Below are 24,146 nucleotides of genomic sequence, written 5' to 3' on the forward strand. Positions count from 1 at the left end.
GGTGAAGATTAGTGTTTTAAGTGTGTAGTTAATAAAGTAGAAAAATGATTAGGTAAATATATAAGTAATAAAGTAGAAAAGTGATACAGTAAAAAAGTACACAATTAATTAAGATAAGTTTAATTAGAACCCCTTATTTTCCCCGAATTCTTACTATATATATAGAAAATAGAAATGACTCAAAATTCGCGGGATGAAGGGAGTAACAATTACAAATAATTATATTCAAAAAACAATTACGAATAATTAAATTAAGGGGTTTTGGCATATAAAATCACGAACTATTTCAAATTTGTAATTTAACGTGACTTTTGATGTGTGGCGAATTAAATCACTGCCTTTTAATTTTTGCAATTTCATCCCCTAATTTTTTTCGATCGTGAGATTGTTAAGTTGACGTTTACGTGGATTAGTTCGCCACATAATATTCATGTTACGACGCCGTTTTCTATAAAATTGTTGAATATTGGATATTATGGTGCAAATACAGAATACAATCTCTTTATAATTTGAATAATTTTTTTTTAATTGTACGAAACAACGCCGTTTAAGTCTCACAAAAACGACGTCGTGTTTACTAATCCACGTAAGCTCCAATCCAACATTCTGACGATTAAAAAAATTGCAGAATGAAATTGCAAAAATTTAAAAAATTATGATTTAATTGATCACACTTTAAAAGTCACGTTAAAATTATAATTTTAAAATAATTTGTAATTTTATTTGCTAAAGCAAATTTAAGTATATTAAAAGAAAACCTGATGATACATTATATTCTATATCTTCTAAAACATTAATACTACAATTTTTACTTTACTCAATTATTTATTCTCTTCAAATAAATATGCCTTGTCTTCCAAGACAAAGGATTTCTCAGGGCCAAATGCCAATATAATTATCTCTACTTAATTATACTTCGTCTTGTGGTTTTATCACATAAATGCGCAGCTTTATTCAATTGGTAACTATCACAAAATTTGGGTAGAAATGAGTGTATTGTATAATTAAATTGCAGATGCAATCATATCCTAATCCGAATCTATATTTGGACTCAAATTATACAAATGAAATTATTCTGAATATCAGTACAATTTGATTATACGGTATATCCGATCGTATCCAATACCACTTCCAAGTATATTGGTAGTTTACTTTATGGGTTATAAATCATCATAAACAGTTTGATAAACCAATAATTTGGAGTATTAAGACAATTTATAACAAGTATAAACAAATAGTAATCATCTCGAGTGAGGATATAATTTTATGGTGTTTTTATAATCAAATTCAAACTATACTTTCCTCTTTTTCTTATTTTTGCAAATCTATTTGGTTTCAGACGAAGTTTTAAACAACTGGTATCGCAAAAGAAATATTATGAACGACTTTTTAGAGAAGATATTGTTTAGACAAATAATTTGTTGGGCCAAGCAAAATGATATATGTTGGGCTGGAGATTCCAAGAGTAAATAAAATAAAAATCTGCCGAGTAAAAGGGAAATAAAAAGAAATAAATAAAAAAAAGGCGAAAAAGGATTGGGCACCTCGCACCTGGATCCAAACGCGGCCATTATTATAATCACAAAATATTTACACGTATATATAATGTATATATATATGAAATCATTATGAAATAGCGTAGGTGAAAGGAAGTAGCTGTGAGAGAGAGAGCCCGAAGATTAGAAGAAGAAAAAGTAAAATAGGAAAATATTTGTGAATCCTCAAATTTGCAGCACCCGTTGTAATCGCTAGCTTTACAATTTTTATTTTTATTTTCATTTTATCTTCTTTCTCTACCCGTTAGAAAAATCTGATTTTTTCTTGCTAATAATTAGAAGAAATCTGTAATATTCTTGATTTTGTCCATGGAGTTTCCGATGGGGAAATGTGTATGTATATTCATGTGTATATTGGCGGCATCAGCTACGTCGTTTCGATTGGTGTCTTCATCATCGACTTGTAAACGTGATTCCATGGAATTTCTTCACGATCTGAATTCTCAGTGCCCCCTATCGATCCATTGCTCTTCATCCCCAATTCAGGTAATTTATCATTTTTTTATCCTAAAAATTTCAGCCTTTTTTTTTGTTATTATTGCACATATGTGCGTCTAGGGTTTCAAGGGTGTTGCTTTAGAAATATTAATGTCTTGATTATTCGATTTTGTATGCGGTATGTCGGTTATTAGAGGGTTTGTGGATGTTGTCGGTTTTCTTATCTCATTACACGCCACTTTTTGTCTCGGTGTGTGTTTTTCTTTATTGTTATTGTGAGCTAATGTGTCAGCTTGTTACATGAGCTGCATGTTTTGGCACAAAAAGAGTAACTTATGTGGGATAGAGTTATAAACGTTGACTCTCATTACACTTATTGGTATGAACATTCTTTTATTTTTTGGTTTTGTAGAAAGCCTGTATCTTGATTCTTGACTTGTTATAGTAAAATGAGTAAATTTCAGCATTAGTTAGCTTGGGAGATTCTATGTGAGTGCTGTTTTAAAACTCCATTTTTTTGAAATTAGGGCTACCTCTAGCATTTCCTCTCAGAAACCTATGTTACTTCCTGTCCTGTTTTGGTTGATTGGTTGCACATAGCATACCATTTACTTCTTTCTTGCTGTTTATGTTGTTAACCGGCTATCCTTCTAGCATAATGATATAACATTACTCATCAATGATATATAATAACCAAGGAAGGTCTTTTTCTATAAAAAGCTAATGTCTTTGGTATCCAGCTAAAACTAGGTGAGCAGCGTTGGTACACCGAAATGTCGATTGCAGTCACACTTCAATTAACCCTATCTGTGGTGTGATGGTGTTCATTTATAATGATGTTCGTACTTATGTGAGATTAATATGCATGTTTGATGCAGCTTTCTGTTTATATCTCTTGATTCCAATTTAAGTTGAACTGTCTTTATCTTTCTCCCATGCTGATTTTTAGAGGTAACCCTTTATGGTTTATCTTTAATCATGTATTGATACATTAATATGTAATTGAAGGTGAATGAAGAATCCCTTGAAAATGCAATGAGCTCCATTCGAGACAATGAATATACTGCTGTTCTTTTCTATGCTTCTTGGTGTCCTTTCTCAAGCATCTTTCAGTCAAGGTTTTCTACACTCAGTTCCATGTATCCACAGATCAAACATATAATGGTCGACCAAACCTCTGTCTTGCCGAGGTAAGTGTTTTAGTTTGTATTCTCTTCCTATATTGTCACCTCTTCCAAGTTTAGAAGTGCTGATTCGTTTCAAACATGGGTGAACCTAGATTGTGTAGTCTCCTATAAACCATAGATATGAGCATTTCCACTCATCCATCACACCTGCTTACCACAAATGTATTAGATATCTCTGTGCAGCGGTCTGTTGTTGGCACTGCACAAAGGCTTGTAAACCTATGGAATTCTATTTACCAAATTTCTTATCACTACCTTTAGGTTGAGGTTATTGCTGCATCTGCTCTAACAGTAGTTTGACAAATGACCCTACTACTTGAAGATGCTACTTGGTCGAATATTAAGTATGGATAGTTCTCTCAGCTATTCAGAACAAGCTTGTAGTACTTTCGTAGGGTCCTTGTAGATCATTTAGTTATGACTTCTCCTCTTTGGTAGCTTCTTCTATGTACTAGCTGACCTTGCAAAGCTTATAGAGTCCATATTCAATTAGGGAAGTTTAAAATCTATTTGTATGTGTGTGTGTGTGTTCAAGTCTTTCGCCTGAGTTTAACTTGTCTGATGTGTGCAGCGTCTTCTCAAGAAATGGGATTCACAGCGTGCCATCGCTTCTGATTGTGAATCAGACTACTAGAGCGAGATATTATGGTCGTAAAGATCTCCCTTCTATTGTGAACTTCTACAAAAAATCTACAGGTAGCACCAATGGTCGAAACTCGAAAGTTGATTTCCTAAGATTGTGTCTGATTGAGCTCATGACATATCTATGTTTGTGGCTTGATGAGTGCTTACATGATCTATGTAGTTTTACTTCAGTTCCTTGAGATATTCATCTTTACTTTTGTCAGCATTTATAAAACTGTTAGATTAAATTGATCTTACATAAAGTGTTTAGTGAATAGTGGCCCTGAGAATGTTTGAGTGGGAACGCAAGATGCAAAAAGAGTGCGTTTTTCTTCATAAATAACCTTATCCCTATGTGTATGCTCCTATTCAGAAGGTAGCCAAAAATTTATGTTGAATTGCATCTTTCCTTGTATTATATGGCTTTCCAATATTTATTTCTCCTTAATGTCATGACATCATCTGTATATTTACGTGTTCATGGATGATGAAATTCTTTTATTTGCTTAGGACTGGATCCTGTAGTGGATATAGTAGAAGACACAGAATGCAATCTGGAGAGTGACGAGCAAGTATTTGGGGTTTGGAAAGGAGCATCATTGAAAGAGATTTTCTCAAGGGAACCTTATCTACTAGTCTCTATAATATTTGTTTTGTCAAGGGCTTTTCTATATCTCTTCCCGGAGATTGCATATCATATAATGGCGATTTGGTTGGCATATATTCCTCATCTGAATATGGGGATCTTTGGAGAATCACGACAGCTTATAGGCCGGGCGCTGCATCTGATTGATGTGAAGAGAATTTGGAGCAAGTTAAAGGTGTGTAAGACTAGGAACTTCCACAAGGGAGCGAGGAATGCCCGGGTTTGGGCTTCATCCCTGGCGTCTGTCTCGTTGGGTGAGACGTCATCATCTAGAGCATTATCTTCCAAGGACTTGTAAACCATTTTTGTACCATTTGTTGATGGGGTTTACCCTTTTACTTATTGATGATGTAATCGTTAGTCTTTGCAGTCACTGCCTTGAGAATATCTTGTGTAAAGACTTGAGATTTCACTTGAAATTTCGACTCTAGTGAGAGAAAAACAAGACCATGTAAATTTCTTAACACAATCCTCCTTTGGTTGTAAAATATACAAGTTGGTTGAGAACAAGTTCCACACCTCCAATGTGTCTCCAATTAATTTAAAATGTCAATTGCTTTTGCTCCCCTATATATGTAAAAGCAATGGTACATTCATAAGGTGGTCTCATTTTGGTTTTTCAATGTTTTTTTGGAAGGTTTCTCAGTACTTTGGCAAAAAAAGAGCATAATTTTTTTGTGCTTTTTACTCACAATTATTTAAGTATTAAAAACTTTATGGTACATTCATATTCATATACTAGTATAAGGCAATTTCAGATATCTCCCAATTCTTTCCTATTTTAATTTGAAATAGTAATCGATAAGTATCAAAGAAATAGTGGTGGGGCAGATTGGGTAATTGGTTTGAGCTGTCTTGTCCAATCCAAAACCCTAAATTCAAAATCTTCCAGAACTTTGCACTTGTCTTTGGCTTCTAGTTGTGTACAATTCTCAAAACCCCCAGAGTTTTGCTACAGAATTCGGCGCTCTTACTCTCCCACGTCATGGTATCAGTTCCATTATTTTTTATTGTTGTAGTATATAATGTTTCCATGTTTTGTCTGTAATTCTCAACTATTCGAGCACATGTAACATGAATTCTGTGTGTATGTATTGCAGACTGCAGAAGCCGTGAACCCGAAAGCATATCCGTTGGCAGATGCCCAGCTGATCACTACTATACTTGATTTGGTTCAACAAGCCGCCAACTACAAACAACTCAAAAAGGGCGCTAATGAAGGTTGGATACTTTTTTTTTCCGAAGTGTTTTGAGTTCCTCTGTGCTAATTGATATGTGATTGAGGAATTTTATGGTTTTGTCAACTTAATGCAGCTACTAAGACGTTGAACCGTGGGATTTCTGAATTTGTTGTGATGGCGGCTGATACAGAGCCTCTTGAAATCCTCCTTCACCTTCCGCTTCTTGCTGAAGATAAGGTAGTTATCACTTATTTGCTTTCACAGATGTGGTTTCTGCGTTAAATTTGTTCATATAATTGAGCACCCAACTTGTGATTTTGCGTGATGGGACAACTGCTGAGTTCATGTTGTGTGTGTGTGTTTCAAATACACATTTAGTCTCGCGTGACGAATATCATCCATTATCTTTTGTTTGTAATATAACGTAGTATCAAGCTATTGGCTTTATGTTGTTAGTCCTCGAAACTAACAGAAGATTATTGCATGAGAAGGCTACTGTGTTCTTGAGAATTTATCAGAATTACTTCTGCGGGTGTGCCCATCTAGTCAAGGACAACATTCCACTCCACTAACTTGGGATTTTTTTCTTCTTCATATTTTGCCCTTGTTATCGCTCTGTCCAGCTATCATCATTTCGTTTTCTAGATCGTTATAGTTCTTGTTATGATGAGAAATATATTCTTAGTAGAATTTATTTCGGTATTGATAGTTCTCAATATTTTCTCTGTTGTGCCCATTTTCCATGGGGAAAGAAAACTGTTACATGGGCTAAGTAGAGCATTTTATCACTTGTCTTCCATGACCACTATGCTGAACTTTGATTGTGGCTGCAGAATGTGCCCTATGTTTTTGTTCCATCCAAGCAAGCTCTTGGCCGAGCATGTGGAGTGACCAGACCAGTCATTGCTTGTTCTGTTACCAGCAACGAGGGAAGCCAATTGAAATCTCAAATACAGCAGTTGAAGGTATCTTGCTAGAGGCTCAATTTTTGTTGTGATAAGACCTTCAAGTTTGTATTGATAATAATTGTATTCATTTCGCCTATTCCTTTTCCTTGTCTAATGTAGGATGCTATCGAGAAGCTTCTGATCTGATTATGCTAAATAGCCTCTTCCAGCATGATGGGCCTTCAGATCATCCCTGAGGCTTTGACTGAACTAGTTTCCTCATACAATGATCGGCTCACTCTCCGTACTTTTCTTTCTTTCCTTTTATTGTTCTCCATAGAGATTGTGATTTTGACACTCAATAGACACTGAGACTTGGAAGTATATTACCTGTTTCAAGACTGTAAGACTTGGAGCTCCCTTGTTCTGGGGGGTGCTTTATTCATATCATATGAGATGCCTTTTGTAGAAACGTAATCTGTTGCTTCAATTTTCTTGCTTACATCAACATAGATGAGAATATCTAGTTAGTTGGTAGCAATTTTCATTCACTATGTGGTTAAGTCAGTTGTGTCTTTACGTTAGTCTCACCCCCTTTTCAATTTTATGGACCACTAGGGTGAGAGCTGCACATGAAAATTGGCCAATCAGATGCTTTCGTTAGGTACCTTGGACCCGTCACAAGTTTGATAGTTTCTTAGCTTCGTGGCAAAGCTGTTTCTTACCGGCTTCTTAGATGTTGGCATGTAAGTTTCACCCATCTGTCCTGTTTAAGGTTTTGGATCATTGGAAAAGTATGGATGATTTAAATTAACTTTTTAGAAAGCTACACTTCCACCTCCCCTTGTTCCAAACTTTAGGTATAGTTGCTTTAACACGTTAGATCTCCAACATAAGACAGCTAAAGAGCCACTTAATTTTACTTCTACTCTGCGATTAACACGCTATATCTCCAACATAAGACAGCTAAAAGGGTAAACTTCATTATTTTGTAGCCGAATTTCAGATAATGGTTAGAAGAATAAAGTAAGAAAAAACAAATAGTGAGGTGGGTGCAGTGATTGAAGGGCCTTCTACACATGTTGAATTGATAGCTTAAGGACAAAGCAAGTTTTGTTGCCTTTGAATACACATACACATGCATATACATAATATAATATGAATGATGGATGCATACACTCTGTCTCAACCTTATACGGCATGCATGTGCTAATCTATATGATTTGATGAAATCTTTTTGTTTTATCTCTCTAAAACTCTCGTGGCAATGAATGTTACCGTGTTTTGTGTTTGGTGGTTAGAAATGTGGTGATACGTGTGCCCCGTTAAACCTTTCAAGTCGTGTCTATCGGGCTCACTTTATGCGATTTGGCTCTTCTACGTGATTTTTTGAAAGCGAGGCACATGGAGTATTGGAGTGGTTGATAATAAGTGCTAAGCTTTGAGAAATTAAGGAAATGTGTTGAATTATTATCAGTTAGAACCATATGAGCTAAGTGCTAAGCTTTGATAAATTAAGGAAATGTGTTGAATTATTATCAGTTAGAACCATATGAGCTAAGTGCTAAGCTTTGAGAAATCAAGGAAATGTGTTGAATTATTATCAGTTAGAACCATATGAGCTGTTTTTTGCGAGTTAAAGCTAACTTTGTTGTTATCTAAATTTGTCGAAGCTGCATGTGGTGACCGCGTTATTAATACTGTCTTAATTATTGTTGTTACGAAGATTCTTGTAGCAAGAAAATTAGGTGAAGATTGATTGGAAGATGGAATCAGAATAATACATTTTTGCAATCGTACAATATCTTGATTCTCTTCTTTTTTGTCTGTGTTTTCCATTCATCTCTTGATGATGGTGATAAAGTATATATTAGGTAATTTAGGTTAAAACACAATTTAACTTTATTATGTGGGGGCCGAGACCCCCTTTATTCGTTGATCTTCATAAGTGTGAGGTAAAGGGTCATTTTTCGTAAGTTAGGTGAAGTAAAATTTGCTAAGGCAGTCGACTTCAATTTTCCTAGTATGCATCCTAAAAAAGAGATGTATTTATTGCAGCGTGCATCACCTATATAAATACGTAATGCAAACACTCACGCTTAAATAAATATTTTCTGTGCCCAAATAATTGTTCCTACCTGCCTAAACTCATTGTACTCATAAAGTCATAATACTAAGAAAGTGAATAACTTTACTCTCAATTGTTGCGTGAAAAATCGAAAGAGTGCAAAATTTGCATTGAGGATGAGTAAAATTGTAAGTTGGCAACATTTTATCATAGAATTCTAAAACGAAACATTTATTTGGGGAGGAAATTCATTTCTCTGTTATAATTTGCTTTTAGTATTTTATTCTCATAGTAATATTTACTTATATCGCTTTTATTTTGTGACAATATAAATATGCATTTAGCACATAATAATATTGGAGATATTGTTCGAATAAAGGATGGAATTCAAGACCCATTCTTTCTCTAGCATTATTATTCCTACAAATCCCATTTTTTTACAGATGCCCCACGCTTTGGTAGAAATCTTCAGCATGAAGCCTCTCTCTCTCTCTCTTGTATCGAAGAGGCCACGTTTTGGTAGAATTTTCGAACACAAAATGCTGTTGTCATTAATCATGTTTCATAAAGCTATCTTCTTTTTCTTCTGCCTAAAAAAATGATTCTTTAGACTTTCACATTTAATAATTTATCAACCCAAGTAAGACTCAAGAGACGTAATTTATTTCATGAGATGCAATAAAGAATGAGAATCAGGTAGAAGTAGAACACAATAATTCTTATTAATAATAACAAGATGATGCTACATAAAAATGAAAACAAGAAAAAGGAAAACAAAAAATCACCATCAAATCAATACTCGAGCTAAATCCGTCGTGATGAATACTGCAACAATAATAAGTTAACAAGGAACAAAAATTTGTACTGGTAAAATTAAAGGTAAAAGAAAATAGAAAGGTTATTAGGTAAAGATGATAAATCAGAAGACAAAAGCAAAAGCCATGGCCACAAAGGAGGCGAGGAAAGTGGGAACAAAGGCGGTTGCGTCGGAAGTGGGGGACGGCGCCGGAGCGTCAGCGGCTTCGACGGCGGAGAGCGCCATGATCATGAATGCAACGGCGACCGTCTTCATGCTCTTGGCCTCCATCCCAACAAGTTTATCGAAGCTGAATAGTTACACACAAGAGAGAAGAGAAGAGAAGAGAGAGTGGTGTATGCAGCTAATAAGAGAATATGAATGTATATAGAGAGTTTAGGGGTTTATATAATACATACAATACAAAGATGACTTATTAGCTTTGTGTGTGTGTGAGAGAGAGAGAGAGAGTAGGGGCAGTTGCCCGGGATGAAATGTGAAAAAATTCCTAACGGTTAACACAAATGAATTAAGATAGGAGACCGCCCACTCTTTTTTTGAAAAAAATTACGTAATAAAGTAAAATAAAAGTGAGAAAGGAGTGATAATTGAGGTAGGGGTGGCTGCCCGAACTGCCCGGGAAGTGGACAGGTAGGAAACACTTGTCAAAGCAAAAAATGTGGGCCACCACGCACCACTATATTTCCAGCCCATCAAATGGGGTTAGGCTACTCCCAAGGAATTTTGAAATTATTTCATGATTTGGTTTTGGTGGGTAAGAAACAGGTCATGATAATCACAGTGAATAATTATATGCTTTTGATCCAATTCATTTCGAATGCGAAAGAAAAAGTTGTGTCTTCTAATAATGTGACCGTTTAGGACAAGTAAACTAATTATTCAATATTTGATTATTAATGTTATATAAGGTGAAAGACAGGTGTTACATGTCTCTCGGAGCATGCTTCACCCATACAAAATTTAGGACGCATGACGTAGCTTCGCATGCTTCATGAACTTAATACAGTTTAGACAAATCCCATTATTCTAAGTCTAAGTATTAATTGAATTACGCTAAGGGTGCAAATTTTTAATAAAATTCATTTCGATTATAATGTGGCAATTTTTGTAGATAGAGAAAATAATAGTTTGTGAGAGTCTAAAACGGCAAGGGGTCTCTACTCTCTATTTGCATTTTATTGGGCTTTTCGATGGAGCCCATCAAGGGTATAACGAGAATTTGTTAAGAAGAGTCTTAGCCCATCAAAGAAAGAGCGAGAACGCAGTCTTCAAATTTATCAAAAAAAAAAAAGAATTTGTTAAGTAAAGTCTTAGCAAACCGTTCACGAACTCGTTAAAAACCTATTTACTTTTCGTTCTTATTTACTCGTTAATAATAATAATAGGTGGTTATTAAATTTATGTATTGATTATCTGCAACATCGAAGGTTGCAACTTTGGGGGTGTTGTGTGAAGAGATGATTAGTGTGTGTGTGTGTGAGCAAGTGTATAGAGAGGGAAAAATGAAGAGGAAATAGAGGCGGAGTATTTATACAATTGAGTGCTGAAAGCAACAAAATTGGAGCTGAAGCTTCAAATATGCTACAGCAACCTTTGCTATTTCTTCTTCGTCTTCTCTACACCTAACCCTATTCCTATTTATCCTATCCCTATCCCTATCAACCCTTTATCCTCTACCGCTCATTTACAAATTCACCTAAATTCATGTACAACTTTCTCACCCCACCCCCTTCAAATCCCTGCGCGCCACTGCCACCGCGACCGCCACCACGGCCACCTGTTGACTGCAGTTACTCCAAACTTAGATACGATTCCAGCCACCATTATCATCTACCTTAGCTACAGTTTTGAAGCATCAGAAAATACACGAAAATTTACCGTGGGAGTGGGAGCGGGAGAGCAGGTCCTCCATCAACACAACTGCGCGTTCCGGACTTGAGTGCTATAAGGCTTCAAGTGTTATTGATGATTTGGTGAAGACGGAAAGAACGAAGGGTGCCTCTTCCCCCGGGTGGATCGTTGTGGGGACGATAGTGTAGCCTTTTGGGTCCGGATCGAGGACCATTTCGCACGATATTTCCCTTGAATTTACATAATCCGTCCCACCAACCGATTCGTGCATGTAGATATTGTAGGCAGCACGACGGCCACGGGTCTTGAGGATCCTCATCCCGATGTAGAACATCATTGAGTCGTGGCTTGATTGATAATTCCTGAAACCAGCTGTTGTCCTCGAGAAGCTCACGCCCTAAACAAACACCGAGTTTCACTTATCATCATAGCAAAAGGAGCTCTCGGTTTTGTTAGGAAGCACGCGTAAGACATACCTGAGTTAAAGTTATAAACACATGAATTGGTAATGACGCATCAGCACCGGTGGCTCTCACTCTAAACTGCGGGTTTTGATGCCATGTTTCGTAGTCTTGGCACCCACCGGCACTGTAACCACGCCACTGGCTATGGACAGAGTAACGCATTTCTGGTGGGTACACACGACATACGTATATTGATCTGAAATGGATTTGAAAATCTTGCCACGACATCCAAAATATGCCATCCTTTGCCTGTCCCAAACATGCATTGTTACTTAGATACTTGTTCAAAAATAAAGTCGAATCTCGATATTTTACCTGTGGTGTATGCTTGAGCTTGTGTTTCATCCTATCCGTCCATTCGGGCGAGGAATCGGACCAAGGGCCGTTCCACTCGACCTCGTTTGCCCAAGGATTTCGTATCTGGACAAGTTTATGGCCGTCTACTTCACGTACCTGATCAATTACGAATATGAAACAGTGATCAACATATTCCAAGTTCCATCGCTCACGATATCAACAGTAAATTCGTAATACCTGCAATATAGAGTAAGCATGCCCCTGCACAATTCCAGAGGACGAAACGTGCACATCTGAACCTGAAGGACTACCAGCGCCGAGCAAAAACCCCTCTAGTTTGAAACGCAATAGTTGAGACCATAGTCTGCCACTCGCAAGATCAATCTGAGATTGAGAACTTCTCATGTCAATCTCCTCACCAGCACCTCCCGTAAGGTCCACAAGAGCATCTTGGACGAGCCCACCTTCCAATGCTTCGTATGACCCATGAAGCTTAGCGTATGCTTTTTCTAGTATAGAGACCCATAATTCGTTCCCCTTCCGGCTGGTTGCAAATGCAGGTTTGCCAGGTGATTCACATGGGATCCAATCATCAACGACAACAGGAACCCATTCCCCCTAATGTCGAACAAATTAAAATTTAAATCTCAGAATGGCCAATCACAATTTCATCCTCAAAATTGACTTAAATGAAAACTGAACCCACCTGGATGCAAAAGCGAACCGTATAAATTCCTTCATCGTTAAAGTCTGGCGTAATAATGACTTCTGATATTCGAGAAACTTCAGTCAGCACAGCAACCGCACTCAAAAACCAACAATCACCCAACCGACCCTGTTCAAGTTAAGTCAAGTTAAGACACCGAGCAGTAAGTAGAATGCAATTACATAACAAGGAGCTATCGGGAAACTTGACTGGCAGACCTGACAAACATCGGAAGGATTTGCTGTTCCCGAAAATAAGCATGGAGCACAATCCAGATGCTTCTCTTTGACTATTTCTTTAGGTCTCATCCATTCAGAAACCACCTGTGGCACGCCTCAAGGCCAAGTTAGGTAGAACACATCGTACAGCATGACTCAACAAAACAAAAAAAAGCAAGAAATGCCGAGTAGCAAGATTAAGGGAAAAGTTACCTGTAACTTGGATGGAGGGTTGTCAGGATCTAAAAATAATGAACGATCACTTGGAGGGAACTCCTGATCAGTAAAATTCACTTCCCCTCTTGCCAAGAGGGCTTCTTTAACAGCCAACTCTACTGAGCGCATACGTTGATTGATTTCATCCTGAGTCTCCATCCTAGGCTTTCTCAACCTTCTGGTAAATGAATCGACATCTACAATGACCCCCTCCCTGTCTGATCTCCTCTTCCTCCCACTTGAATATTGTCCGTCCCAATCTACTTCATCTCTGTCGTAGAGATCAACCTCAGCAGGATCACTCTCCCAGTCCTCAACCTATGTAGATGGGACGAGGGTTTTATTCAACAGTAGCAAAAAAAGATATGTTTATAAGGAAGGATATTCGGAAAAGAAGCAAACCCTTGGAGGAGAATCAGCCCACTGCCAGTTGTCGTCAGGATGATCGATCAAGTTGTAATCTCCAGAACCAACGGCAGCTGGAAGGGTGGCAATCTCGTCTTCATTTAAGCACCTTCCCCAGAGGAAAACATCCATTACATGCATTTTGGATTCAGAGCCTTCACTATCCGACCTCCCAAATGCATCCATATCGGTTGGTGGCCTAACACCTATCCAAACATCTGTTCCCTGTTCCCATATGCCATTTCCAATATTAAGTGGAAGTCCAGTTTGATAGCCATCATAGCCACCATCAATAAAGCAAGTGGCTTCGCCTATATCAGCATCTATAGTCATTGTGATAATATGCCACCTGCGACACAATTTGAGAAATACAAATACATAGGTGCTTCAGTAGCAGAATGTAAAACAGGAACAGTAGCAAAGAAAGGAGAAAGAAATTGAGATATGTAATCAGGCCACCAAAACTTCAATAGTCCCATAGCATCTAAACCAGAAGAATAAAGACATGAAAACAGACACAAACCTTCCATCTGCAATACTAGATGAACTTATACTCCACTCTTTTGCAACTGTAGTCTGTCTATCCCCCTTTGTAATTAAACGAAGGCCAACTTGTCCAGCCTCAATACCTTGTTCAGAACCAGCTACAAGAATTTCCCAACAAACTCTTCGTTGGAATTCAGTGCCCAAGAGACATACTGGCCCAGAATCAGGCTGAATCATCACAGCTGTGGAGAAACTGACTCTTTGGGTCTGACATAAACAAGGATCAATCTGGCCGCAGAGCCTGCCACTTGTTGTGGGTTCATCATCAAGAACACAAACAGCACCACCGAGTCCAGTCTGTAACAATATAGAATTCAGACAATTGTTGTTATCTTAGTAAGTACCACCACATAATAGGAGAAATAAGACTCAAGTAATCGGTCGAATAGTAACCTGCTGTGCACGTTGAGATAACTGAGTTGCGCGTATTCTACGGGCAATGCTTGCCACTCTTTCACGTGCAAATGTATCATCGAGTACTGAATCACCTCCTACGGCACGAACAGCAGCTGCCATAGCTGCTGCCTCCCTACTGCCAGCATTAGGAATAGATGATATGAGAGAAGCCTCAATCTCCTTCCATTTGCGCTCTTCCTTCTCCAAAAGGGCTTTTCTCCTTTCTTTGCCTCTTCCTTCCTCTTCACGTCTCTGCATCAAAGCTTCCTCTTCCATCTCTTTTTCTCTTATATAACTATAAATACATAAAAAGAATTAATAAATAAGTAAAATAAGGATAAGAAGGGAAAGCAGTTGAAAATTTGTTCCCAAAACTTTCCAACCTCTCCTGTATAATTTCAAATTGTCTACGATCCTCAGGCATCCATTTCTTAATTTTTCTTGCACTCAGATCTGAAAAACCAATGCTATCCAGGAACAGTCTCAGGCGAACTTCATCCTGGTCAAAAACAAAAACGGTATTGAAAATGATCAGCAGGTACTGAAAACAAAATAAATAAAAAAATTCATGCCAGCACAATTAGTTCATACCTGCACCCTTTCAGCCTTGGCAGTCAAACCAAGCAAAAGGAGTAAATACCCACCGAACTTATCCCACATGTAAACCCATTCTGTATCAATAGCTTCTTCAAGAGCAAGAATTCTGGCATGAGCACACATTTCTCTCCGATGACCTACATCACTGGTAACATCATTCTGTAATATCCTCCAACATCTCAATCTGGAGAAGAATGATCCTGCAGTCAGCTCTTCATTTCTCAAACGATCTCTTAACTTCATCACGTCGGCTCTGGGAAGCACAAAGTTCCCGGCCCTATCCCTTGCACTAGCAGGATCTCCAACCAAAAGTGCAGCTGAACTGGCGGACCTCTGAGGAGCGGAGTATGTTCCAGACAAAGCATTTCTTGTCTGCATAGAGTAGGAATGGGTTTCAGATCTAATAAAGCATACATGTTACTTGGATGATCGAGAGTTACATCTTCCAGGTGGAACTAACGAAGGCTGATAATATTACAAAAATGAGCTTGGAGAATCATATCTTATTAGAAATTACCAATTCTCAATCAGGGTATGTAATATACTGAACCATACATGAAATTTAAGCAGATATGAGTATAGAATCTACAGCCCCTTGAGGCTTTAACTACTCTTGCCCAGCTACTCTTTAACTTATTTTGAATGGGAGAAAGGTTAGAGGACAGGAATCACCTTTGTTGCCGATCTAGCAATTGCCTGTATTATGGTCTCCTTGCTCAGAAAGTGAACAGCATCTTCCATCATCTACGAGAAGACAAAATTTTAGAATGGAAAATGAAGCGCAACACAGAGAGAAGGCAAAAATATTATCCATATGATGGAAAATTCAAGACTTGCTCCAGGATGATATATGTATGTCTTATGGATTTCAAATGAAAGTTGATAAACTCAAGATTGAAAATAAAACCTCAAGAGTTAAGCATGAACGTGACACAGCAAATCCAAAAGCCACAACAAGTGTAATAGCTGATACAGCAGCACCAGCAAAAGGTGGATAAATTTTCAAACTGGCAACAACACCCCAGCCTTCGATTGCCAGTGCTATCCCATAAAGCAAGAGAAATGCGGCACTGCATGGGAACGACATTAATCAATAATATCTAGCGAAGTCAATAGAGTGCTCCTCAGAGAACTGAAGAAATAAACAATAATTGATATTCCCAAAGGAGATTGCCAAACCTGACATTTTTTCCACAATCTGCATGAGCATCATAAACATATACAGGCAATACCCTAGGAGAATAAACCACTATGGGAGGAGAAAGAAGTACCTGCAAAGTCAATCAGCAACGTAAAGCAAGAGATAACGTACTCCCAAGAAAAAAAAAATGAACTGCATTTGTTGGTAGAGTAAGCTATAGTAATATTATTCAACTCACAGTCAGTGCCCTCCCAGCCAACAAGAAAAGAAATGAGAAGTAACCAACAGATGCACCAACAAAAGCTTTATCTGAAAAATAAAATGACTTCAGAATGGCATATAAATCTAATTCTCACTTTGATATAAAAGGAAAATGTTTACTTAAGTAAATTAAGCAGATCAGGTATTGCTGCATTTACCTTGGAACCAACCAACAAAAAAAGCAGCCAAAGCCAAAAGAAATGCAAGGAAACAAACAAATAACATCTGAAATCGCGTCAAGTAAAAATTATTCGAAGCCCAGTAGTGAATCACGCCAATAGCCAGGACCAAAAGAAGAACCACTAAAAGGAATGCTGCGCCAATCTGTATCAGTACAGATAATTAAATCAGATGAGGTAACAGTGGCATATAATGAAACAAATGACTCCGAGATAATGTTTACTCACCGTCCATGGTTCGATTATAACTGTAACCGCTGAAATTGCACCAAACAGCAGAACTAAGCCAATAATTATAAATATATAAGCACCTCGAGAAAGCTTCCAGCTGTCATCTTTCCTGTGATCATACATCTGAATATGTTAGTCACTCTTAACAGCTACCATCGCCGACAATGAACCTAACTGTTTTAGAACCATAATAGGAAAATGCAACTTCTAAATCACACGCCTATAAGATCACGCACCATTTGATAAGGCCAGAGGACAGCGATAATATAGCAGGAATGCAAATCAATGGAAGCAAAGCGGCAAGAAAGTCAGCCTTTGTTGGAATCTGGTCAATCCTTGAAGTTACGATCGTCATATATGATGCCCCACAAAACGACACGAGGACAGCTATAAGAGGAGGAAATCAAGCCTCAGTAATGAAAGAGTAAGAGTAAGTAAGAGTAAGCCCGTTGCAGTTTCAGGAAAAAGATCAATAACAACATAGTAATAAAAGAAAATTCACCTGCAAACAGCCCGATAGATACAGCAGAGGAGAGAGAAAATCGGTAGGTTGCAAACCATGATACGATTGGCAGGACACCAGTAACTATCAATGCAATTGCGGAGGCCACGGCCCACCCAATATACAAGGATGATGCATAAGGAGATGAAACACTTTTTGGATCCCCAGTCCAGCTCTTATAGCGTAAGTCATCCAAAGGCTTTGCAGATATAATCCCACCAAGTGCTAATAGAGATCCAGCAAATAAGGCCATACAAATAAAAAGAATAACACCCTGGAAGCAAATAGTATTAGCTTCAGAACATACAAGCAGAAGAGAGTTAAAGATAATTCAAATATTCTACTATGGACATAAATTATATTGGAACAGCAAACAGCAAAAAATACCCAAATCAAGGAAAAGGTTGTACCTCTTTCCTCCTTACAATGACATGATTTCCAGTATGACCTGCATCAGTGCCACCAGAAATCCGAAACTTGTAACCATTCTGAATCCATATTGGAACACCAACTGATAGGCATGCCACCATCAGAGGTACTGTTAAAGACAGCCCCAGCAGAACAGATGACTTGCTGCAGATATATATAAAATCATGAGTTTATGTCTAACTATATAGAGAATGGAATGGATGACAATGTGGTTTAAAGATGCTAAACACGATTAAAAGAAATGTACCTCAAAAAGGAAAGCAATAATCCAACAGAAGTGCTAACAAACCAAGCACCAAAGCCATACTGCATATACATGAAAGAAAATATATTAATAAAATCAACGGTGCTGAAACGTCAACAGGAGGTGAAGAATAATTAGCATAAGTATACTTTATGTACTATAGACACTACAAAAATACATTACTCCAACCTGGAAGACAAGAAGTCAGGAAAATGAGTAAAAATTTTCATAAGTTGCTTACAACAAGCTCTACACTTAAGATACAGGCAATATATTTACATAAGCTAAAGGGATTAATTAAACCTAAGTGCGTAAACACAAATTCCAGTGGAAAAATCATTTAATAAGTCCTATATAAGATGAGACATTACTGAACATGATGAAAAATAAAACACACACACACACACACACACACACACATATATATATATATATATATAGAGAGAGAGAGAGAGAGAGCACCCAGTGGGAATGGCTATCTTTCGTGAGAAATGAGAATAACGAATAAATCAATAAAATCCATGAACAAACCAATGTAACACATGAACAGCCGTATTCGTTAATGTGGTGAAATCCACGAAAACGGCTATTCATGTCTTACATTGATCTACACATATATATAATCAACTAAGTATAGAGTTCGAAATAAAATAAAATATTATAATCAAAAAGGTTAAAGACTCCAGAACATACAACAGAATTACCTTTCTAGGTTTGGATGTCATAGACAATTCTTCAGATTGAAGTGACCTAAGGAAGGCCATGATTGACCAGACAACAGGAGACAACAGCAGCACAGCTATACCAAATTCAAACTGCAGAAAATGAGACCAAACTGTGGTAAGAATTAACTTGATGATAAATGCAAAACTGTGAACAAACACAACTAAGTTTGCGATAAATTATAATGGAGGGTGTACCTGTTGGTGTGTAGAGTTTATTAGATTGATCGTGTTTGGACGGTAAATGCCCACAATAGTGGTCTCTACACTAAAGACAAAACTGAACAAAAGCCATGACCGCTCTGGTGTACCAGTTGTATAATGCAAGAACAGTCTACACAGTTGTAGCCATTTCTCCTGACCACGTAATCTAAGCTCTTCCGAGAATGAAATTTGATTAGATGGCATATTGTCAACACTGTTTGAATCCATCATAGCTATGTTAGTATTGTCACGGTGATCCCTATCTGCATCCAAGCTACTTCTTTGCAGTAATGCAAGGATCATAGGATCCAATCCATTTTCCTTCAGCATCACAGCAAAGTTAGGATCAAGTCCTTTATCTTGCAGTAAATTTGTTAGTTCAAGCTCTCCCTGTCCTGCTCTTCTTTTCAAGAGGGACGTAATCCTTGGATCATTCAACTTTTCCTGGAAAGCAAGTGCCAAATTCAAGTCTAGCACCTGACTCACAGAATTAGATGCACTTGACTCACATCCCTGACTTTCCATGCCACTACTAGAGCAAGCCACCAAAGACCCATTATGGTCAAAACTTTTGTCAACATAAGAAGGCCCAACTTCAGTTTCTTGAACAACTGAACGACAAGAAGTACTACGTAACGCAAAGCTAGGCCTTCCACTATCAATGCCCTTCTCACTATGGATACCCTCAACATGATTCCAGCTAGTAAGATCCCCGGTGCTAGGTACTGTACCATTACCAAGGTTACCAGCATCGGCACTACTACTGCGTTTTACACTTGAACCACAACCTTCAGATGAGCTGGAGGAGCAGTTCTGCTCTTTCTTACGAAATCCTTCTCGTAGACGAATAACTGTACTCTCCAAAGCATCCCTTCTAGCAGCAGATGGGTTCGTTATACACAAATGACGAGACACAGCAGCTCCAAGAAGCACAGAGGCCACAACTGCATAGCTGATACAGTGTCCTAGATACCTGTAAAAGCTTTTTATTAGAAATTATGAGAAACTGGATAAAAGAAAAAGAATATTCGGTAACTGTAGAATTTCTTCCACAAGGTATGAAACAAACCAGTAGTGGACTCCAAAACATATTAGGAAGACCCGAGAAGCCCCAGCAACAAAAAGTGCAGCAACGCGACTCTTAAGAAGCTTAAATCCGTAGAGGCATGTGCCCACATTCCAATCTAGAAGAAATACAAAATTTCGGAATACAATAAACAAAAAGAGCATGGTGGAGAATTTGAAGTTTTATGCATGTATATAGTGGATATACCAAGGATAATAACTGCAGCAGAAGTGATTGCTCCAAGCCAGTGAGATTCCTTGGCTGTTAAACCATATAAGATGGAATATACAAGCAGAACCACAAGGGAACCAAAATAGAGAAGCCCAAGGTGTAAAGCCCTGCAAGGATCATATACATATAGGACTGCATAAGCTGAAAAGCTCAAGATAATACATTACAGAATGGACTCAAGCAAGAGAAAGCCCACAGCTCATAAGAGCAGATTATATTACAAAGAAGGATTTGTTTCATTATTGTCAGGGAAAATCTAACGGGCAAATCACAGTGACACAAGTGCAAGTAATTAAGAGGATTACTTGCCTTCTCGATTGTCGAGGGTATAGTTCATTGGGATCTGGTGGTTCAGGTAAGCAAGCAACGGGACCAACTTCAATACAGTCCGAGTAAGCAAATTTGTATGCCCTTCTCACATATTCGTCTATGTCAAGACCATTGCCTGCCAGACATATAAGATAAGATAAATATATTTCTGGACTCACATAAGGTTTTTGAGGTTCATATAGAACAAACTATGACGTACCATTGAAAACCATCCGACAAATAAAAAGCATGTTGATTGCTAGGGCAATTGCTGAGACGCCAAAGAAAAAACCAGAAGGAGAATACCGGTCGGATGCCTTTGCACCCGCAGTAACATATACAGCGCAAAGTTCATAAGCACAAAGCAACCCAACAGCCAGAAGAAGAAGAATTGCAACAGCCCCTGCACACGGTTGTCATGAGGATCATATATGCATTAGCGTGCAATATGTTATGCACAACATAGCTAATTCAAATCCATCTAGCAACTAGGAAAATTTTCAATAATTTGCTATACACATAATCATATACAAGTATTTCCATAATCAGAATTTATCATTCTACTGCCATATTCAAGTACAATTCACATCAAAGTTTGGAGAATTTTTTTCATGATATAGATGGCATATGTGAATTGATTATGGCAATAAATGAGAGCTGTTTCTAAGGTTATTATCAACTGATTATGGCAGCTGCAAGTTAGCTTATGCCCTTTTCATCTGATATTATCAGGGCTGTGTTGTTGTAGGAAGAATTGTGCCTAAAGGCCATTCTTGATCTATTCTCTAAGATCATATGATGGCATAAACATAATTGAAAGAAAAAGAAAAAGCAACCATTTGATACTAAGAGCAATAAATAAATCTGTCAGAAATATGATCAGTTCAAGAAAAAATAAATTGTAAATACAGGCTTCCAACTCTTTCCAGTCAAATCCAGTGAGGTAGGAAACACATACTTGAGCTTTGCCATTGTGTTCTCCACCAGAGCATTACTGAATAAAATGCCAAAAGTAGAGCAACTCCAGCCATTACAACAGCTAAACCAATTATATCTCTCCCCAGTATCACAATCAACCAGCATCCCCAAACAATAAGCACCACCACTGGCGAAATAACAATTATCCATGAACCCAGGGAAAGAAGGCTGCACAATATTCCTAGCTGAGGCCCATGGAGGAAATTCGGCCATTTTCTAGCAAATATCCAACTGAAAAGGCAATAATCAAGAAGAACTCAGTCAAAGTACAGGCCTAGTTCTTTGAGTGTTCAGCAATACTTGTTTAATTTTTTAGAAACCTCCATATAAATTGAAAGCAAAGTAAACAAGAATAAAAAACCAAGCACTAATTGAATCAGTGAAAATAATGGACAACAAACCACTCAAAATTTTATATATATCATATATTAGAAAAATAACACACACACACTGGCAAGGAGAAAGTGCTGCCTCCTTAATCAAAGTGATCAATCATGGACAACGGAGGGGAAACTACATTTAAGGAGGGAAGAAATTAATTTCTAAGCTACATGCATTAGAACACATACACGAGTTCTCTATAGTGAAAAGGTTATATCATAGAAACTATTTGAAATAAATATGGACCATATTGATAAAATATGATAATTCCAAAAATCTGAAAATTCTGGCCTTTCCAAGGAGTGTAAGATGGTATACTAAGGGGATCCCAATGCATAGCTGCCATTTTCTCTACTTCATTAACTGCTACATCAAATAAAGATAACAACTTTGCAGATTGCAAGTTTAAGATTTGCTAAAAATCAGGTGTATTAAAAAGTTAGTATGCTAAATAGCAACTAAACTGGTTGCACAGTCCCATACTTAATATCTTCCTCTCCTGCCAGATAGGAGTTAACCATATTCTTTCGCAATGTCAATACAAGTACCCAAGAGTAACTAAACAATTATATCTAGAATGAACTAGCATAGGCTGAGATTTTAAGTTCAATACAGATAAATTGATGTAACTTCCAGAATTATGGTCACCTCAGAGAACTATACCCTACCTCAAATATGCCAACGACCTAAAGGTTGAGTTCCAATTATTCCAGTACTGGCACTAAAAGAATCTAACTAGTAGTTCCAGAAAATGTTAACACTCAGTGTTCCGCCCCTCTCCAATTCCAAGATATAACAAGTCTCATAGTCTAACCAATTTGTCCAGTTTACCAATCAAGGTTAACCCCCACTTCCAAGAATCCAAGGTAGAGATATTTTTAGTTGCTCCGAATTACAAACAACAATATTTATCATTATTAGTCCGTATCATCACTAAAAGATGCAATTACAATACGCGTATAACTGAAAGCAACGCTGCAGTTCGACCACATTAATGCAGCTCAAGATCAAAAAGAAGAGGCTATGAAAGACTGAGTCCCAAGAACGGTAAGAGAGGCACCTGTAGATGCGCCACGGCCGCCAATTGACCAACCAGAGTATAGAAAAGGAAGCAGCCCCAAGAACGGAGAAAAGGGACCCCGAAATTATGCATGCCAGGATCAACTCATGCTCCTCCTCCATTTCGACCCCCCTTTTATCTCAACTATAGGCACAACAAAAACCCCATCAGAGAGTAAATTAATCCCAAAAAAAAAACATTAATAAAAACAAGAAAGAAAAATATTGACCAGTTCAACTTGCAGGGGCGCATTCAAATTGGGAAGGAAAAAAATAAACTTTCAACTTCAGGGAGCCATAGAATTAATAAATAAACAAAACCCTTAAAGCAAAAATACAAAGTTCACCTATTTCAGCAGAATTTGAGTCATTCCTCTCGAGATTTCAGCTCAAAAAGCTATGGCCTTTCAGCACAATGTCCGTCCCCACCATAATCAACAGCGAGAAAGCTAGGGGTTTCGCCCTAATCTCCTAGCTTCACCACATCTAAACGAGCAGAAGAAGAGGCAGAAAAGAAAATTGGAATTACAAAGAAAAAGAAAACAAGAAACCTGAAAATGCAAAGAGCAACTTTTCTACAAGAGTGAGAGTTAAGGTCAAAGCAGATGAATTTTAAAAACCCTACACTTTTTGACGAAAAAGAAATGAAATATGGGGGTGGAAAGAATGCAGGGCTTTAGGTTGTCGTTAGAGAGAGAGAGAAAGAGGAGAGCAGAGGCAGGCAGGCAGTGGAGAAGAAAGAGTAAAGTGTGCGCGTTCGGATATTAAAATAAAATAGTATATAATTTGTTTTTGGTTGATATAAGTCTGTGGTTGTAAATATATAAAGTAACAGCTGGGAATTTTGTCCGAATGGATTAGTCACTTACGCGCACGGTATGCGCGTTTTCGCGACGCACCAATCGGAGACCGACTTCAGCCGTCGTGTTGTCCTGAGCCTGCTGCCTGCGAGTTTGGGATTGGAATTTCATTCAGACATGAGTCCGATTTTTGTCGTAAATTACTCGAAAACATGCTTAGCGTTGGAGATATTTACTGTCAGTTAAAAATATACGTATAGAAAGAATTTGAGGGTAAAATAAGTAAATACTCGCAGTCAAAGTCTTGTC

The 24,146-nt window shown here is 37.7% G+C and overlaps 4 protein-coding genes across 4 annotated transcripts; 2 read left to right on the plus strand and 2 right to left on the minus strand.

The window, feature by feature from the left end:
• Positions 1-1,517: 1,517 nt before the first annotated feature.
• Positions 1,518-4,961, plus strand: LOC130992649 (5'-adenylylsulfate reductase-like 5). The gene is made up of 4 exons (XM_057917377.1): positions 1,518-2,042; positions 3,003-3,184; positions 3,753-3,877; positions 4,316-4,961. Exons 1-4 carry the CDS (start codon positions 1,866-1,868, stop codon positions 4,747-4,749), a joined length of 918 nt encoding a protein of 305 aa, XP_057773360.1. The 5' UTR covers positions 1,518-1,865; the 3' UTR covers positions 4,750-4,961.
• Positions 4,962-4,983: 22 nt separating this feature from the next.
• LOC130992685 (uncharacterized) lies at positions 4,984-6,991 on the plus strand. Its single transcript, XM_057917436.1, has 5 exons — positions 4,984-5,439; positions 5,552-5,672; positions 5,766-5,869; positions 6,466-6,597; positions 6,700-6,991. The coding sequence occupies exons 1-5, from the start codon at positions 5,437-5,439 to the stop codon at positions 6,724-6,726; spliced, it is 387 nt and encodes a 128-aa protein (XP_057773419.1). The 5' UTR covers positions 4,984-5,436; the 3' UTR covers positions 6,727-6,991.
• A 2,295-nt stretch (positions 6,992-9,286) lies between these two features.
• On the minus strand, positions 9,287-9,764 carry LOC130992692 (arabinogalactan protein 14). Its single transcript, XM_057917445.1, has one exon. The coding sequence runs from the start codon at positions 9,672-9,674 to the stop codon at positions 9,507-9,509; it is 168 nt and encodes a 55-aa protein (XP_057773428.1). The 5' UTR covers positions 9,675-9,764; the 3' UTR covers positions 9,287-9,506.
• Positions 9,765-10,907: 1,143 nt separating this feature from the next.
• On the minus strand, positions 10,908-23,825 carry LOC130992536 (calpain-type cysteine protease DEK1). The gene is made up of 32 exons (XM_057917201.1): positions 23,385-23,825; positions 23,039-23,182; positions 21,578-21,828; positions 20,840-21,022; positions 20,620-20,755; positions 20,287-20,417; positions 20,083-20,197; positions 19,008-19,986; positions 18,792-18,902; positions 18,091-18,149; positions 17,825-17,987; positions 17,415-17,688; positions 17,149-17,299; positions 16,910-17,021; positions 16,661-16,826; positions 16,480-16,550; positions 16,280-16,371; positions 16,008-16,170; positions 15,773-15,844; positions 15,095-15,472; positions 14,887-15,002; positions 14,501-14,798; positions 14,085-14,404; positions 13,559-13,910; positions 13,154-13,474; positions 12,941-13,045; positions 12,723-12,851; positions 12,254-12,634; positions 12,035-12,172; positions 11,732-11,968; positions 11,283-11,652; positions 10,908-11,188 (listed from the first exon to the last, which is right to left on the minus strand). Exons 2-31 carry the CDS (start codon positions 23,158-23,160, stop codon positions 11,347-11,349), a joined length of 6,432 nt encoding a protein of 2,143 aa, XP_057773184.1. The 5' UTR covers positions 23,161-23,182; positions 23,385-23,825; the 3' UTR covers positions 10,908-11,188; positions 11,283-11,346.
• Positions 23,826-24,146: the final 321 nt, after the last annotated feature.

This window comes from Salvia miltiorrhiza, chromosome 7 (genome assembly GCF_028751815.1).
Source record: "Salvia miltiorrhiza cultivar Shanhuang (shh) chromosome 7, IMPLAD_Smil_shh, whole genome shotgun sequence".
Lineage (NCBI taxonomy): Eukaryota > Viridiplantae > Streptophyta > Magnoliopsida > Lamiales > Lamiaceae > Salvia > Salvia miltiorrhiza.

Excerpts from the sequence above, each read along its gene's own strand:
- LOC130992649 (XM_057917377.1), top strand. The coding sequence starts at position 1,866 with ATGGAGTTTCCGATGGGGAAATGTGTATGTATATTCATGTGTATATTG. Across the intron at positions 3,185-3,752 it reads CAAACCTCTGTCTTGCCGAG|CGTCTTCTCAAGAAATGGGA; the intron begins GTAAGTGTTTTA and ends TGATGTGTGCAG. Across the intron at positions 3,878-4,315 it reads CTTCTACAAAAAATCTACAG|GACTGGATCCTGTAGTGGAT; the intron begins GTAGCACCAATG and ends TTATTTGCTTAG.
- LOC130992692 (XM_057917445.1), bottom strand. The coding sequence starts at position 9,674 with ATGGAGGCCAAGAGCATGAAGACGGTCGCCGTTGCATTCATGATCATG.
- LOC130992536 (XM_057917201.1), bottom strand. The coding sequence starts at position 23,160 with ATGGAGGAGGAGCATGAGTTGATCCTGGCATGCATAATTTCGGGGTCC. Across the intron at positions 17,689-17,824 it reads TCATTGTAAGGAGGAAAGAG|GGTGTTATTCTTTTTATTTG; the intron begins GTACAACCTTTT and ends ATTTGCTTCCAG. Across the intron at positions 12,635-12,722 it reads CGGTTCGCTTTTGCATCCAG|GGGGAATGGGTTCCTGTTGT; the intron begins GTGGGTTCAGTT and ends GTTCGACATTAG.
- LOC130992685 (XM_057917436.1), top strand. Across the intron at positions 5,870-6,465 it reads CGCTTCTTGCTGAAGATAAG|AATGTGCCCTATGTTTTTGT; the intron begins GTAGTTATCACT and ends TTGTGGCTGCAG. Across the intron at positions 6,598-6,699 it reads CTCAAATACAGCAGTTGAAG|GATGCTATCGAGAAGCTTCT; the intron begins GTATCTTGCTAG and ends TGTCTAATGTAG.